The 14,112-nt window shown below is 44.4% G+C and overlaps 1 protein-coding gene across 1 annotated transcript in view; it reads left to right on the forward strand.

The window, feature by feature from the left end:
• The first annotated feature begins 368 nt into the window (after window positions 1-368).
• The window catches only part of LOC133459415 (tyrosinase-like), a 13,871-nt gene continuing 127 nt past the window's right edge, over window positions 369-14,112 (forward strand). The window contains exons 1-6 of the mRNA XM_061739312.1: window positions 369-978; window positions 5,016-5,346; window positions 6,692-6,908; window positions 9,099-9,246; window positions 9,855-10,036; window positions 13,814-14,112. The exon at window positions 13,814-14,112 is cut by the window's right edge and continues 127 nt beyond it. Coding sequence (XP_061595296.1) covers window positions 485-978; window positions 5,016-5,346; window positions 6,692-6,908; window positions 9,099-9,246; window positions 9,855-10,036; window positions 13,814-14,079 — 1,638 coding nt within the window. The 5' untranslated portion in view covers window positions 369-484 and the 3' untranslated portion in view covers window positions 14,080-14,112. The remainder of the gene's footprint in view (window positions 979-5,015; window positions 5,347-6,691; window positions 6,909-9,098; window positions 9,247-9,854; window positions 10,037-13,813) is intronic.

Raw genomic sequence — 14,112 nt, forward strand, 5'->3', positions numbered from 1 at the left:
TTGAAGTACAATCTTGAGAAAAAAGTCAAAATGTCGAGAAAAAAGTTGAAATGTTGAGAAAAAAGTCGAAATTTCGAGATTAAAAAGGAAAAAAAAGGGGAAAAAAAGGGGAAAAAAGAAAAAATAAAAAAAGGAAAAAAAGAAGAAAAAGAGAAAAAAGGAAAAAAAAAGAGAAAAAAAGAAGAAAAAAAGGAAAAAAGAAAGGAAAAAAAAGGTCAAACATTTTTGAAAAGTATCAGCCCCGATACCGATACTGGTATCGATACCAGTATCGATACCAGTATCGGTATCGGGGCATCCCTAATTTTTATTTTGATTTTTTATAAACATGTTCGAAATAAATTCATTCATTCATTCATTCATTCCCGGTGGTTCCAGTTCCCGGTGGTTCCAGTTCCCGGTGGTTCCAGTTCCCGGTGGTTCCAGTTCCCGGTGGTTCCAGTTCCCGGTGGTTCCAGTTCCCGGTGGTTCCCTCTCCGTGCAGATGTGGCTCCTGGCGGCCGCGGCCCTCGTCCTGCTGTGCGCGGCCCCCGTGGCCCCGCAGTTCCCCCGGGCGTGCTCCACGGAGGAGGCGCTGCGCTCCAAGGAGTGCTGCCCGGCCTGGGCCGGCGACGGCTCGGCCTGCGGGGCGGCGTCGGGCCGCGGCTCCTGCGAGGACGTGCAGGTGTCGGCGCAGCCCGACGGGCCCCAGTACCCGTTCTCCGGCCTGGACGACCGGGAGAAGTGGCCACTGGTCTTCTACAACCGCACCTGCCGCTGCGCCGGCGCCTACATGGGCTTCAGCTGCGGGGACTGCAGCTTCGGTTTAACCGGACCAAAGTGCACGGAGCGGCGCTCGCGCCTGCGCAGGAACGTCTTCCACCTGACGCGTGCCGAGCGGAGCCGGTTCGTGTCCTACCTGAACCTGGCGAAGAGAACCATCAGCCGCGACTACGTGGTGGCCACGGGGACGTACACGCAGATGCAGAACGGATCCAGGTACGGGGGGAGAAAACATGTCAGAATCAGAATCAGAATCAGGTTTATTAAGGCAGTTTAAAACTGTTTTTGACTTCGGATACACCGGCGGTGACACGATGGTATTGTGCACCTGTTTTTCCAAGGGTAACACTGGGATGGGGGGGGGGAACATCTTCACACTGAGTATAATACACAGTGTCAAGGTGTACAAAAAACACCTCGGCACACAAAGCAACAAACATCATCACAAGATTTGCATGTGGGTGTGTGGGGGAGGGTCCTGGCAAAGCACATCCAGGTGATCAACGCGGCTTCGTGGCGCTCGAAACCCGGAGACTGCATTGGGGGGGGGGGGCTGATAGGAAGGGGGGCCGAGGAAGGCGTTGAGAATGAGGGAGGTGTGGTTATCAGCAAGTGTGTGTGTGAGCGGTAAGTCCGTGAACTTCACTCAGAGCTGCTCCTCAGCCAATGTCCTTGATGTTATCAGTCGACTCGGTCAGTCCTGAAAACAGTTCCACAGGTGTTCCTGGAGAGGGGAGGGTTAGGGGGGGCAGAGTCCCTTGTTTACATTCCACCAGGGAGATTGTGACTGGAGCGATCGGCCAAAACCGCCCTGTCAAGGCCAGATTATAGAATCAACAATTACAGAGGGTTGCAAAAGTATTCACCCCCCTTGAACTTTGTGACCTTCTGCCAAATTTCAGGCTTCAAACATAAAGATATAAAACTGCAATTTTTTGTGAAGAATCAACATCAAGTGGGACACAATCATGAAGTGGAACGAAATGTATTGGATAGTTCAAACTTTTTTAACAAATAAAAAACTGAAAAATTGGGCGTGCAAAATTATTCATCCCCCTTAAGTTAATACTTTGTAGCACCACCTTTTGCTGCGACTACAGCTGTAAGTCTCTTGGGGTTTGTCTCTATCAGTTTTGCACATCGAGAGACTGAAATTTTTGCCCATTCCTCCTTGCAAAACAGCTCGAGCTCAGTGAGGTTGGATGGAGAGCATTTGTGAACAGCAGTTTTCGGTTGTTTCCACAAATTCTCCATTGGATTCAGGTCTGGACTTTGACTTGGCCATTCTAACCCCTGGATATATTTTTTGTGAACCATTCCATTGTATATTTTGCTTTATATTTTGGATCATTGTCTTGTTGGAAGACAAATCTCCGTCCCAGTCTCAGGTCTTTTGCAGACTCCATCAGGTTTTCTTCCAGAATGGTCCTGTATTTGGCTCCATCCATCTTCCCATCAATTTTAACCATCTTCCCTGTCCCTGCTGAAGAAAAGCAGGCCCGAACCATGATGCTGCCACCACCATGTTTGACAGTGGGGATGGTGTGTTGAGGGTGATGAGCTGGGTTGCTTTTACGCCAAACATAACGTCTTGCATTGTTGCCAAAAAGTTCGATTTTGGTCTGATCTGACCAGAGCACCTTCTTCCACATGTTTGGTGTCTCCCAGGTGGCTTGTGGCAAACTTTAAACAACACTTTATATGGATATCTTTAAGAAATGGCTTTCTTCTTGCCACTCTTCCATAAAGGCCAGAATTGTGCAGTATACAACTGATTGTTGTCGTATGGACAGAGTCTCCCACCTCAGCTGTAGAGCTCTGCAGTTCATCCAGAGTGATCATGGGCCTCTTGGCTGCATCTCTGATCAGTCTTCTCCTTGTATGAGCTGAAAGTGTAGAGGGACGGCCAGGTCTGGGTAGATTTGCAGTGGTCTGATACTCCTTCCATTTCAATATTATCACTTGAACAGTGCTCCTTGGGATGTTTAAAGCTTGGGAAATCTTTTTGTATCCAAATCCAGCTTTAAACTTCTCCACAACAATATCTTGGACCTGCCTTGTGTGTTCCTTGTTCTTCATGATGCTCTCTGCGCTTTAAACGGACCTCTGAGACGATCACAGTGCAGGTGCATTTATACGGAGACATGTTTACACACTGGTGGATTCCAATTATCATCATTAGTCATTTAGGTCAACACTGGATCATTCAGAATCCTCACTGAACTTCTGGACAGAGTTTGCTGCACTGAAAGTAAAGGGGGTGAATAATTTTGCACACCCAATTTTTCAGTTTTTTATTTGTTAAAAAAGTTTGAAATTTCCAATACATTTCGTTCCACTTCATGATTGTGTCCCATTTGATGTTGATTCTTCACAAAAAATTACAGTTTTATATCTTTATGTTTGAAGCCTGAAATGTGGCAAAAGGTCACAAAGTTCAAGGGGGGTGAATACTTTTGCAACCCTCTGTACATGAAACCTGCAAACAGACAGACTCCAGTAATTTTCCGTCTGCCTTCAGTCTCTGATTCCTCAATGGCGACTCCAAACAGACAAATTGTGATCATTCCCGCCAAGTCGAGCTTCCAACTTCTCCAAGGTCTTCTCCATCTTGCCAATGAGCTCAAAGCCCGCCGCCAGCCTGCGATTCTGTTCAAGAATCGCATCCAGCTTACGGCTTTGCTCCCCCAGCGTTAAAGTCTGAGTGTTGGTCGCAGAGCTTATCGTTTCAGCCACGTCCAGCAGCTCGGAAAGAGCCAAAACAGCTGTCGACGACTTACGCGTTCGTCGGTAGACCAGGAATCCCCCCCCGCTCCAATTAGAAGGAATCCTGCTATCATAAATCCAATTATGAAGCATCTTCAACGTCCTCGACAGACAGTATCACCAAACACAACGGTTTCCAATATTTGTAGGAATCCATTGTGTATCCAGCTAAAAATGTCCCATCCGTGCAAGAGGGCTCACTTACCCCCTGACTTCTCGTCGCAAACATTTGGTCAATTGTGCTGAGAGACCAGTTAATCAATTCCATGATTGTAGAGTTTCGGAGGAGTGAAAAAGAGAAGCTCTGAAGATAAGACAGGACAAAAGCAATAGCAGGGCAGACAGATAAGGGAGAGGAGCAGAAAAGCGTCCGCCTTCGCCGAGAGCCGGAAGAAGAATGTGGATGGTGTTTTAACAATAAACGATCACGTTATAACAATAAACTATCACGTTATAACAATAAACTATCACGTTATAACGTGGAAAGTTTATTGTTATAACGTGATATTTTTCACGTTATTACAATATACAAACTTATCACGTTATAAAGTGATAGTTTATTGTTAGAACAATAAATTATCACGTTATAACGTGAAAAGTTTGTTATAACGGGATCTCTTTCATGTTATTACAATATACAAACTTGTCACGTTTTAACGTGATATTTTTCACGATATTACAATATACAAACTTATCACGTTATAACGTGATAGTTTATTGTTAGAAGTTTGTATATTGTAATAACATGAAAGATATCACGTTATAACAATAAACTTTTCACGTTATAACGTGATAATTTATTGTTCTAACAATAAACTTTTCACGTTATATCGTGATAAGTTTGCATATTGTAATAACGTGAAAAATATCACGTCATAACAATAAACTTTTCACGTTATAAAGTGATAAGTTAACTGTTATAAAGTGATATTTTTCACGTTATTACAATATACAAACTTATCACGTTATAATGTGATAATTTATTGTTAGAACAATAAATTATCACAGTTTATTGTTATAACGTGATATCTTTCACGTTATTACAATATGCAAACTTATCACGTTATAACGTGATAGTTTATTGTTAGAACAATATACTATTTATCACATAACGTGAAAAGTTTATTGTTATAACGTGATATTTTTCACGTTATTATAATATACAAACTTATCACGTTATAAAGTGATAATTTATTGTTAGAACAATATACTATTTATCACGTTATAACGTGAAAAGTTTATCGCTAGAACAATAAATTATGCCGTTACAACGTGAAAAGGTTATTGTTATAAAGTGATATTTTTCACTTTATTACAATATACAAACTTATCACGTTATAACGTGATAATTTATTGTTAGAACAATATACTATTTATCACGTTATAACGTGATATCTTTCACGTTATTACAATATACAAACTATTTCAACGAATAGTTCTAACATGGACATCTTTTTGAATCTTAAATCCGTCTCCCTCCGTCTCAGGCCGATGTTCGCGGACGTGTCGGTGTACGACGTGTTCGTGTGGATGCACTACTACGTGTCGCGCAGCGCGCTGCTGGGGCCCCCGGGGGCCGTGTGGAGCGACGTGGACTTCGCCCACTGGGCCCCGGCCTTCCTGCCGTGGCACCGCGCCTACATGCTGCACTGGGAGCAGGAGATCCGCCGGCTGACGGGGGACGAGGAGTTCACCGTGCCGTACTGGGACTGGAGGGACGCCACGGCCTGCGACGTCTGCACCGACGAGCTGATGGGGGCCCGGAGCAACCTGAACCCCAACCTGATCAGCCCCGGCTCCGTGTTCTCATCCTGGGAGGTAACGCAGAGCTGCTTTAGCTTTATTACCATATTTTCTGGACTATAAGCCGCACCTGCATATAAGCCGCATCCGCTCTATTTTCTAAAAAAAAAATAAAAAAGATACACTGCAAAAACTCAAAATCGTAACAAGAATATTTGTCTTATTTCTAGTTAAAATGTCTAATTTTTAGTCATAAAAATCTCATTACACTTAAAACAAGACTCATCACTGGAAAAAAACAACAATTTTCACCTGTTTCAAGTAGAATTTCACTTAAAATAAGTAGAAAAATCTGCCAGTTGAACAAGATTTTTTTGCTTGTAATGAGAAGATAAATCTTGTTCCACTGGCAGATTTTTATACTTATTTCAAGTGAAAATTTACTTGAAACAGGTGAAAATTGTCAAATAACAAATTATTTTTCTGGTAATGACTCTTGTTTTAAGTGTAATGAGATTTTTTTTATTTTTTGACTAAATGAGACATTTTAACTAGAAATAAGACAAATATTCCTGGTAAGATTTTGAGTTTTTTGCAGTGCACGATTCAAATACAATTAAAGCTGCAAGCAGCGATGAACAGGTCCTCGCGCTTGCAATTTTCACCCATAAAGATCAAGTACTCAAAACTAAGTCCGATGACTCCACCCATGACTCTTTATGTCAAACCATTCAAAAGTTATGGCAGAAAGTAGGAACTATCAAATATGGACCAATCAGATGAAGGGGGGGCGCGCTTTTTGGCTTCTATCGTCGCCACGGTAACGCTTTTGACTGAGAAAAGTAATGCGATCGTTGCAGGATGGAGACACACATTTTGATATTGGTTATAAACTTGATATTTGGTATAACACACCTGGGTGCACGTTACGGTTCGGGCGAAGAAGCAGCCGAAGAAATGGCATAAATTGCACCAAATTACACGATTAATTCAAAATGTCTGACTTCCTGTTGGGTTTGGGCCATGGCGCCAAGAGACTTTTCTTTAAGTTGTGACATGATACAGGTGTGTACCGATTTTCGTGCATGTACGTCAAACCGTATTGTGGGGCTTGAGGCACAAAGTTTTCTAGGGGGCGCTGTTGAGCCGTTAGGCCACGCCCATTATTGCAAACCATTAAATATCACATTTTTTGCCAGGCCTGGCTTGGTGCAAAATTTGGTGACTTTTGGGGCACGTTTAGGGGGAAAAAAGGCCCTCCTTTAGTCGGAAAAATTATTGTATCCTACAGATACATTAGGGCCTTCATACTGTCAGTGCTCGGGCCCTAATAAGAGAAATATTCCTGGTAAGATTTTGAGTTTTTGCAGTGTATTCTCTAGCGTCGGTGGAGTGTTGCTGACGTTCCCCCCGTCCTCAGGTCCTGTGCACCCGGATGGACGACTACAACAGCAGGGGGGTGTTGTGTGACGCCACGGCCGAGGGCCCGCTGCTCCGTAACCCCGGCAACCACGACCGGAACCTGGTGGAGCGGATCCCCACGTCGGAGGAGGTGGAGTTCACCGTCAGCCTCCCCGACTACGACACGGGGGCCATGGACCGCAGCGCCAACATGAGCTTCAGGAACACGCTGGAAGGTCTGAGGCTGCTGCAGCCGCTTCTTTCTAGGCCTGATTCAAAGGAGACCTATTATGAAAAACACGTTTTTTCTTGCTTTAACATATATAGAGTGGTCTCCCCTCAGCCTGCCAATCCAGAGAAGGAGGTTTTTGTAGTGAAATGAGGAGGAATCATAGAGATAACTTCTCATTTCAACTAACTGGATCAGCCGTTCCTCATCATGACTGTTTCCTACAGCGCTTTCAACCGGCTTTCAACGTGAGAGACAGGAAGAAAATAGAAGCAGGACGTCCGACAAATGTTCAGCTCAAAACGGCCAGTTAGGACAGTCCTAGGGCTGTGCGATTAATCGATTTTAAATCTAAATCGGATTTATTAATCACAATCGATGTTAAAAAAGGAAAATTGGAAAATGGATTTTCCTTTTTTGCAGCTGGCTGCATTACAGACGGAGCTCGTCTAGTCATCTTTGTTTGGTCAAGAAAATTGTAAATGTTGTCACTTTACTAAACTCAAGGAGGATTTACAGTATCTTTCAATTGCACTTCATTCCCAATAGGGACATTTTTTTGCTATTTTTCTTTAAAAATAAAAAAAAAAATAAAAAAATATTTGAAACAATTTATTCCATTGTCTTTTGTAGTTTTACCAAAAAAATCGAAATCGAAAATCGCGTTTTCAGAGAAAAAACAATTGGGATTTTAATTTTGTCCAAAATCGCCCAGCCCTAGACAGTCCAATAGAAAATAAAGCAATGGAATTGATTTTGTCGCTGACGCTCACTCGCATCCCATGCAGTCATGACACGGTGTAAATAACTCCTGCGGCCGGAGCTTCCTCCATTTTTCCGTAGCGGTGTATCGCGTCATTCAGACAGCCAATCAGCACAGAGCCTCATTATCATAGCCCCGCCCACTCAGAATCCTGCATAGATAATGAGGTTAGAGAATGGGAAGATTAATTTCTAATTTATTTAGCAAAAACAATCAAAAGCTTGTTTTTAAGACTTTCAAGGCCTGTTTAAAATAGGGATTAGATGGCATAATAGGTCCCCTTTAAGGTTTCAGAGGTTTGTGGTTCGTTGATGCTGTTTTGAAAGGTTCAGTCATGTTCTTACGTGCAGCGGTTCGGAGCACGAGCTCAACTCCACTGACGTGAGTCTTTGATCCGATTACCACTTTACTCACAAGTTGTTTTTCTTGTGAAAGTGAGAATCACAGTAATCTGCTCATTTAAATATGTAGTTCTGAGATCATCGTCACCTCCCACTCTGGTTTTGTTATAATCCACATGAGATGACGACGTGTCACATAAAAGCTGCCAGAGTCTAAACTGACCCCCTCTCCTCCGACGCTCCGACTGACTCTACAGGTCAAAGTTACGTCCGCTCTGTTGCTTCTGACCCAGCCAGGTCGCTCTGTGGTGACCCCTGCTGACCCCTGCTGACCCCTGCTGACCCCTGCTGACCCCTGGGGACCCCTGTCATGAGCTGGTGCAGCCCAGCTGGAACCGGTGGTTCCTCTGGTACTACATGTATCGTGACCACGGGGTCAGTGCTGGAACGCCATTCCTGGGGAGATTAGCAACGGTCTTGAATTAAGTTGAATGCTAAACACTTGAAATGTTCTCACTGCAGAACTTTAAGCTGTAAGTTCAGAAACAGCTTTATGTACATACACGTTGTTGAAGAATATTATCAAAACCAGTTCAGAGTCCGCGGTGGTGTAGTGAGTTTTATTCGGTAGCCGGCGGTGAGCAGACCTACGCAGATCATGTCTGGGTTGGTGTGCTGACCCAGAGTGGTTGGAATCATGACTTTTATACAGTAAGTTCAAAGCACAAAAGGCAGGAATAAACAAGCCAAGTGAGAGACAAAAACTATTTACAGTCAGATGTGATCTGTGGCCAAATGCCGTTATCAGGCATTTGCCATGACTGTCACTAAGTTCTAAATTACCCCATAGGGAGTTCTCGTGGTTCAAGTCTGTGGCCAAATGAGTTGGTATTATCATATCAGTCAGTCAGGAACTTCATCATATGGTTCCAGCTGGGGAACACCGCCACTTGGGGATGTCTCTCACCCTCTCACCCTCTCACCTCTCACCCTCTCACCTCTCTCACCTCTCACCTCTCACCCTCTCACCTCTCACCCTCTCACCTCTCACCCTCTCACCTCTCTCACCTCTCAATCTCTCACCTCTCACCAGGCTTCGGCAGCCCCCGGACCGGCCTGGGGAACAGCCGTCTCTTGGGGATGCACGCCGCGCTGCACGTCTTCATGAACGGATCCATGTCGTTGGTTCAGGCGTCGGCTAACGACCCCATCTTCCTGCTGCACCACGCCTTCGTGGACAGGTACACGCACGCACGCACGCACGCACGCACGCACGCACTTAAGGTTGTCCATTGTGTCCGATGATGACATTCCATCTCTATTTCATGTGAGTCCTCATTTGGCTGAAAGGGAAGCTGTGAAGCTGAAGGGGCGGGGCTAATTTGCACCAATTATGTTCAAGGACTTAAAACCGAGTCCGATGACACCACCCACGAGTCTTTATGTCAAACCATTCAAAAGTTATGAAAGAAAGTAGGAACTATCAAATATGGACCAATCGGATGAAGGGTGGGTGCGCTTTTTGGCGTCTTTCGTCGCCACGGTAACTCAGTATGGAGACGCATATTGTGATGAATAACACACTACGGTTCGAACGGCCGAAAAAGTAGCATAAATTGCGCCAAAAATTGCGCCAAGATTACACGATTAATTCAAAATGAGACTTTTCTTTAAGTTGTGACATGATACAGGTGTATAGTGATTTTCGTGCATGTACGTCAAACCGTATTGTGGGGCTTGAGGCACAAAGTTTTCTAGGGGGCGCTGTTGAGCCGTTAGGCCACGCCCATTAATGTAAACATTAAATATCACATTTTGACCTGGAAGTGTTTCCCCCCCCTCTCCTCAGCATCTACGAGCAGTGGCTGCGGCGGCACCGCCCCCTCCCGTCCCAGTACCCACAATCCAACGCTCCCATCGGACACAACAGCGAGTACCACATGGCTCCGTTCCTGCCGCTGCACCGGAACCAGGACTACTTCCTGTCCAGCACGGAGCTGGGCTACGAGTACACCTACCTGCTGGGACCGGGTAGGACATTCATTCATTCATTCATTCATTCATTCATTCATTCATTCATTCAAAGAAAAAACAAAACAGTACACCGGGTAAGACATTCATTCATTCATTCATTCATTCATTCATTCATTCATTCATTCATTCATTCATTCATTCATTCATTGAAAAAACAAAACAGTACACCTACCTGCTGGGACTAAGGGACTAAATCGATACAGTTGTTTTGTTTCTCGTTTGTGGGGTTTGTGTTCACAAGGCGAACGTCTGTAGCGGTTCAGAGCTGTTAACAAATGCCATGAACCAACTGTTCTCTGATTGGTCAGAAATGAACGTGGGAGGAGTTTCCTCTTCCGTACCCCGGGAAAAACAACAAGCCCCTTTCCAGAGAGGGCGCAAAGCGCAGACCGCCGCCACGATCCCATTCATGTTTGTGCTACCGCCTGCCGCGCGTTTGCGCTGCGCAAACCCTGCCCGAATTGAACATTGTTTAATTTCACCGTGAATGACGCTGGGACGACATCTCGGCACGTCCAATAAGAGAGAAGGGAGAAGAGAGGAAGTTGTGTCAAATAGGAGAGAAGGTGGTGGAGGCTGCACCGACTCTTCTCCTTCGCCGCGGTCGCACATACACATGAATGTCGGTTGATGTGTTGATTATGTTCTCACTACAAATAAAAAAAATGAACCGCTCCAGGTCTGGAATGGAATCGGGCCAAGACCACCTCTCCTAGGAGATCTCGGCTCACTTGTTTTGTGCCGTTTCCGAGCGCGATTGCTGTGTTCACATTAGGAATGGGTGATATTTTACCGTTCACGATAAACCGTCAAAAAAATTCCCCACGGTAAGAATTTGTATCTCACGGTAAAAATGATAAATTCCCGTTGATTAAGTTTTTGTGTAAAGCAAAGACAGCGTTAAATCGACGCACAACGTACGTGAAGGAAGGAAGGAAGGAATGAGCCAGAAAGAAGGAAAGAAAGAAAGAAAGAAAGAAAGAAAGAAAGAAAGAAAGAAAGAAAGAAAGAAAGAAAGAAAGAAAGAAAGAAAGAAAGAAAGAAAGAAAGAAAGAAAGAAAGAAAGAAAGAAAGAAAGAAAGAAAGAAAGAATATTATAGTTACAAAGATGGAGTTTAATTGGTATTTTTTTATCGTCATTTTTATCGTTATCGGGATAAATGCCAGAAATTATCGTGATACATTTTTTAGTCCATACCGCCCATCCCTAGTTCACATGTACCAAACAAATCGTTCTTTAGGGGGAAACATTCCCTGTTTCGGAACAACTGCTCCAACGGGACAGAGGTGAAAGCAGCCTAAGGCCCAATCCCAACACACCCCCTACTTTCTTCCACTAGCCCTCCCTCAATATCACTACCCCTAAAAAAGAAGGGACAGATTTTAGGGCACTTGAAATCTTCCCAGGGGTCTGTCCCAATACTCCCACTACTCCTACTTTCATCCCTACCCCTAATCAGGAAGCTGAGAGCCAAAAGCTGTTTTAATTTCCGCTGTAGCTCTGTTAATATGCCACTTTATTAAGTTTTTATATTTTTTCAGGCGTAAAACTAACCGTTAAGATCCCCAACCTGCGCTCAGTTTATCCAAATAACGCCTGTTAAGAAATTTGATCCGATGTTTTTTCGGCGATGAGAAGAGCCGCCGGCTCGGAGCAGCAGCAGCAGCAGCTGTTACCATGGTAACAGCAGCAGCAGCTCACGTACAGACGTGATCGCCGGGTCAACCTGCGCCGTCGTCCCGGGGAGAAACCTGCAGCTCTGTGGAGAATTACCTCTGGCTGAAATAAATCATTTAGGAAGATAAATGTTGGTTTAATAGATGAAATCTAACAGTTGTAGCTAGGTTACGGCGTACGGCGCGCGTCGCCGCGTAACCTACGCCGTAGGCTCTGCGTTGGTGTAACGCAGAACCATAAATCCCTTCATTCTGGCGTGATCTTCGGCAAACGGGCAAACAAGTGATTATGTACATTCACTAAGTGGATATTATGAAAGTAAAATATATATTTCTCGCTAGAAATGTAATCAAAACGCGTTTTTATGCAGAAACTAACTCAAAATATTGATTTTATTCACTAAAAATAAGAAATGTCCTCCATGTTTTTTTTTTTATTCAGTCCACAAATGACGACGAAAAGCATTCTGGGAAATTCTTCTGTCCCTAGATCAGCTAGTGTTAGGGCTGCCACCTTTCAGAAATAGAAATAAAGGACGCCCCAATTTCAGCAGCGCACGAGCCAAAAAAATAGCCCCAAAACTTCTAAGCTGCATAAAAATGTGTTTATTTTATATGAAAAACCGTGTTCTTTAATAGCATTGAACTTGCATGACTGTACAGACAGCCAACCATATAGCAGCTGAAATATCCTCCTATGCTCTGTATGTCCACATCAGCCAAGGTGTAGAATATAGCTACAGGTGAAGAATATGGTGTAAAAGTTAACTTATTTCAATAATTCAACTAGAATATGGTGTAAAAGTTAATTTATTTCAATAATTCAACTAGAATATGGTGTAAAAGTTAATTTATTTCAATAATTCAACTAGAATATGGTGTAAAAGTTAACTTATTTCAATAATTCAACTAGAATATGGTGTAAAAGTTAATTTATTTCAATAATTCAACTTAAAAGGTGAAACTAATATATTACCTAGTCTTATTACATGCAAAGCATGATATGTTAAACCTTTATTTGTCATAATTTTGATGATGGAATTGTTTATTGATTTCATAAAATATTCTCTAATTTATTTTTTATTTGGGGTTTTCAAACTGTGAGCCATAATCAGAGAGCAGCGTCTTGCTGGCGCAGGTAACTGCTGCATGCAGTGACGGACACTGGCTGATTTATGGTTCCGCGTTGCACCAACGCAGAGTTTACGGGGTAGGATACGTGGGGACGCGAACGTACGGTGCGCGTCGCACGCGTACCCATCGCCGTAGCCATGCCGTCGATTTAACGCAGAACCATAAATCAGGCTCAACGCGGGCGCATTGTCAGTTTTCTTTTCGTCTTTTCAACTGAGCACGCAAACACAAACTGAGGGTGCAATGCTTGCTTATGCACCCTCGTAGAACCGGGCCTGGCATAATATATGTCCGTATTGGTTCAATACGGAACTTTTAATTCCCAGTTCCCAACTCCTACCTGGAAGTGAAGCCTGAGTCCTCCCCGCTGTCTGGCACATATAAAGATCTGGGCACAGGCGCAGCAGGTCCTGTTGTCCCGCCACAAAGATTATGCTGGCCTTAATGTTTCCTGTGTTTTATTTTGTTCATTATTGTTAAATTTAGTGTTGATGTGTGTGTGACAGACGTGTGTATGGGGCGTTAATGAAAATACGGGACAAATCGCGTCCCGTATTAGTTCAATACGGGACGCAACATTTTTTTCTCAAATAAAGGACAATTCCATATTTTACGGGACGGGTGGCGACCCTAGCTAGTGTTTATCTGAAAACCCTCGATCCGTAGGGACAGATTCATAGCCCCTACACTAGTTTTCTTCGCTACCCCTAGGTGGAAAGAGGAATTGGGACACCACTACCCTCACGGGAACACGCAAAATTTAGGGTTAGTGCTGAAAACGAGGGGTAGTGGGAGTATTGGGCCTTAGTCCATTTACTTGTATTAGTTTACAGCGCAGTCTTGCCACATCCAATATGGCGGCGACGTTGACGTATCGCAGCAGCTCCATGAAAGTCTACGTATATAAGTCTATGCTTGTGATGTCCTGACGTGATCCCTGACCTCTGACCCTCGCCCCTCCAGGCGAGCGTCTGTCAGAGTCCCTGCGTCCCTACGTGGAGGATCTACGCCAGGCCTGGCCCTGGCTGCTGCTAGCGGTTCTCGTCGGGGCGTTGCTAACGCTAGCCGGGACGGCCGCGGTGCTGAAGGCCAAGCAGCCAATCAGAGGCCTGTCCTGGCTGCGTGGGCGGAGCCGCAGGAACGTGTCCGCCCTCCCGGAGAGTCAGCCGCTCATCCGCCGCCACGACAAGGAGGAGTCCAACCTGCACAACTACCAGACTACCATGTAGCCGCCGCGGGAGAGGGCCGCGCTACGCTGGAAC

This window comes from Cololabis saira, chromosome 14, assembly GCF_033807715.1.
Source record: "Cololabis saira isolate AMF1-May2022 chromosome 14, fColSai1.1, whole genome shotgun sequence".
Taxonomy (NCBI): Eukaryota; Metazoa; Chordata; class Actinopteri; order Beloniformes; family Belonidae; genus Cololabis; species Cololabis saira.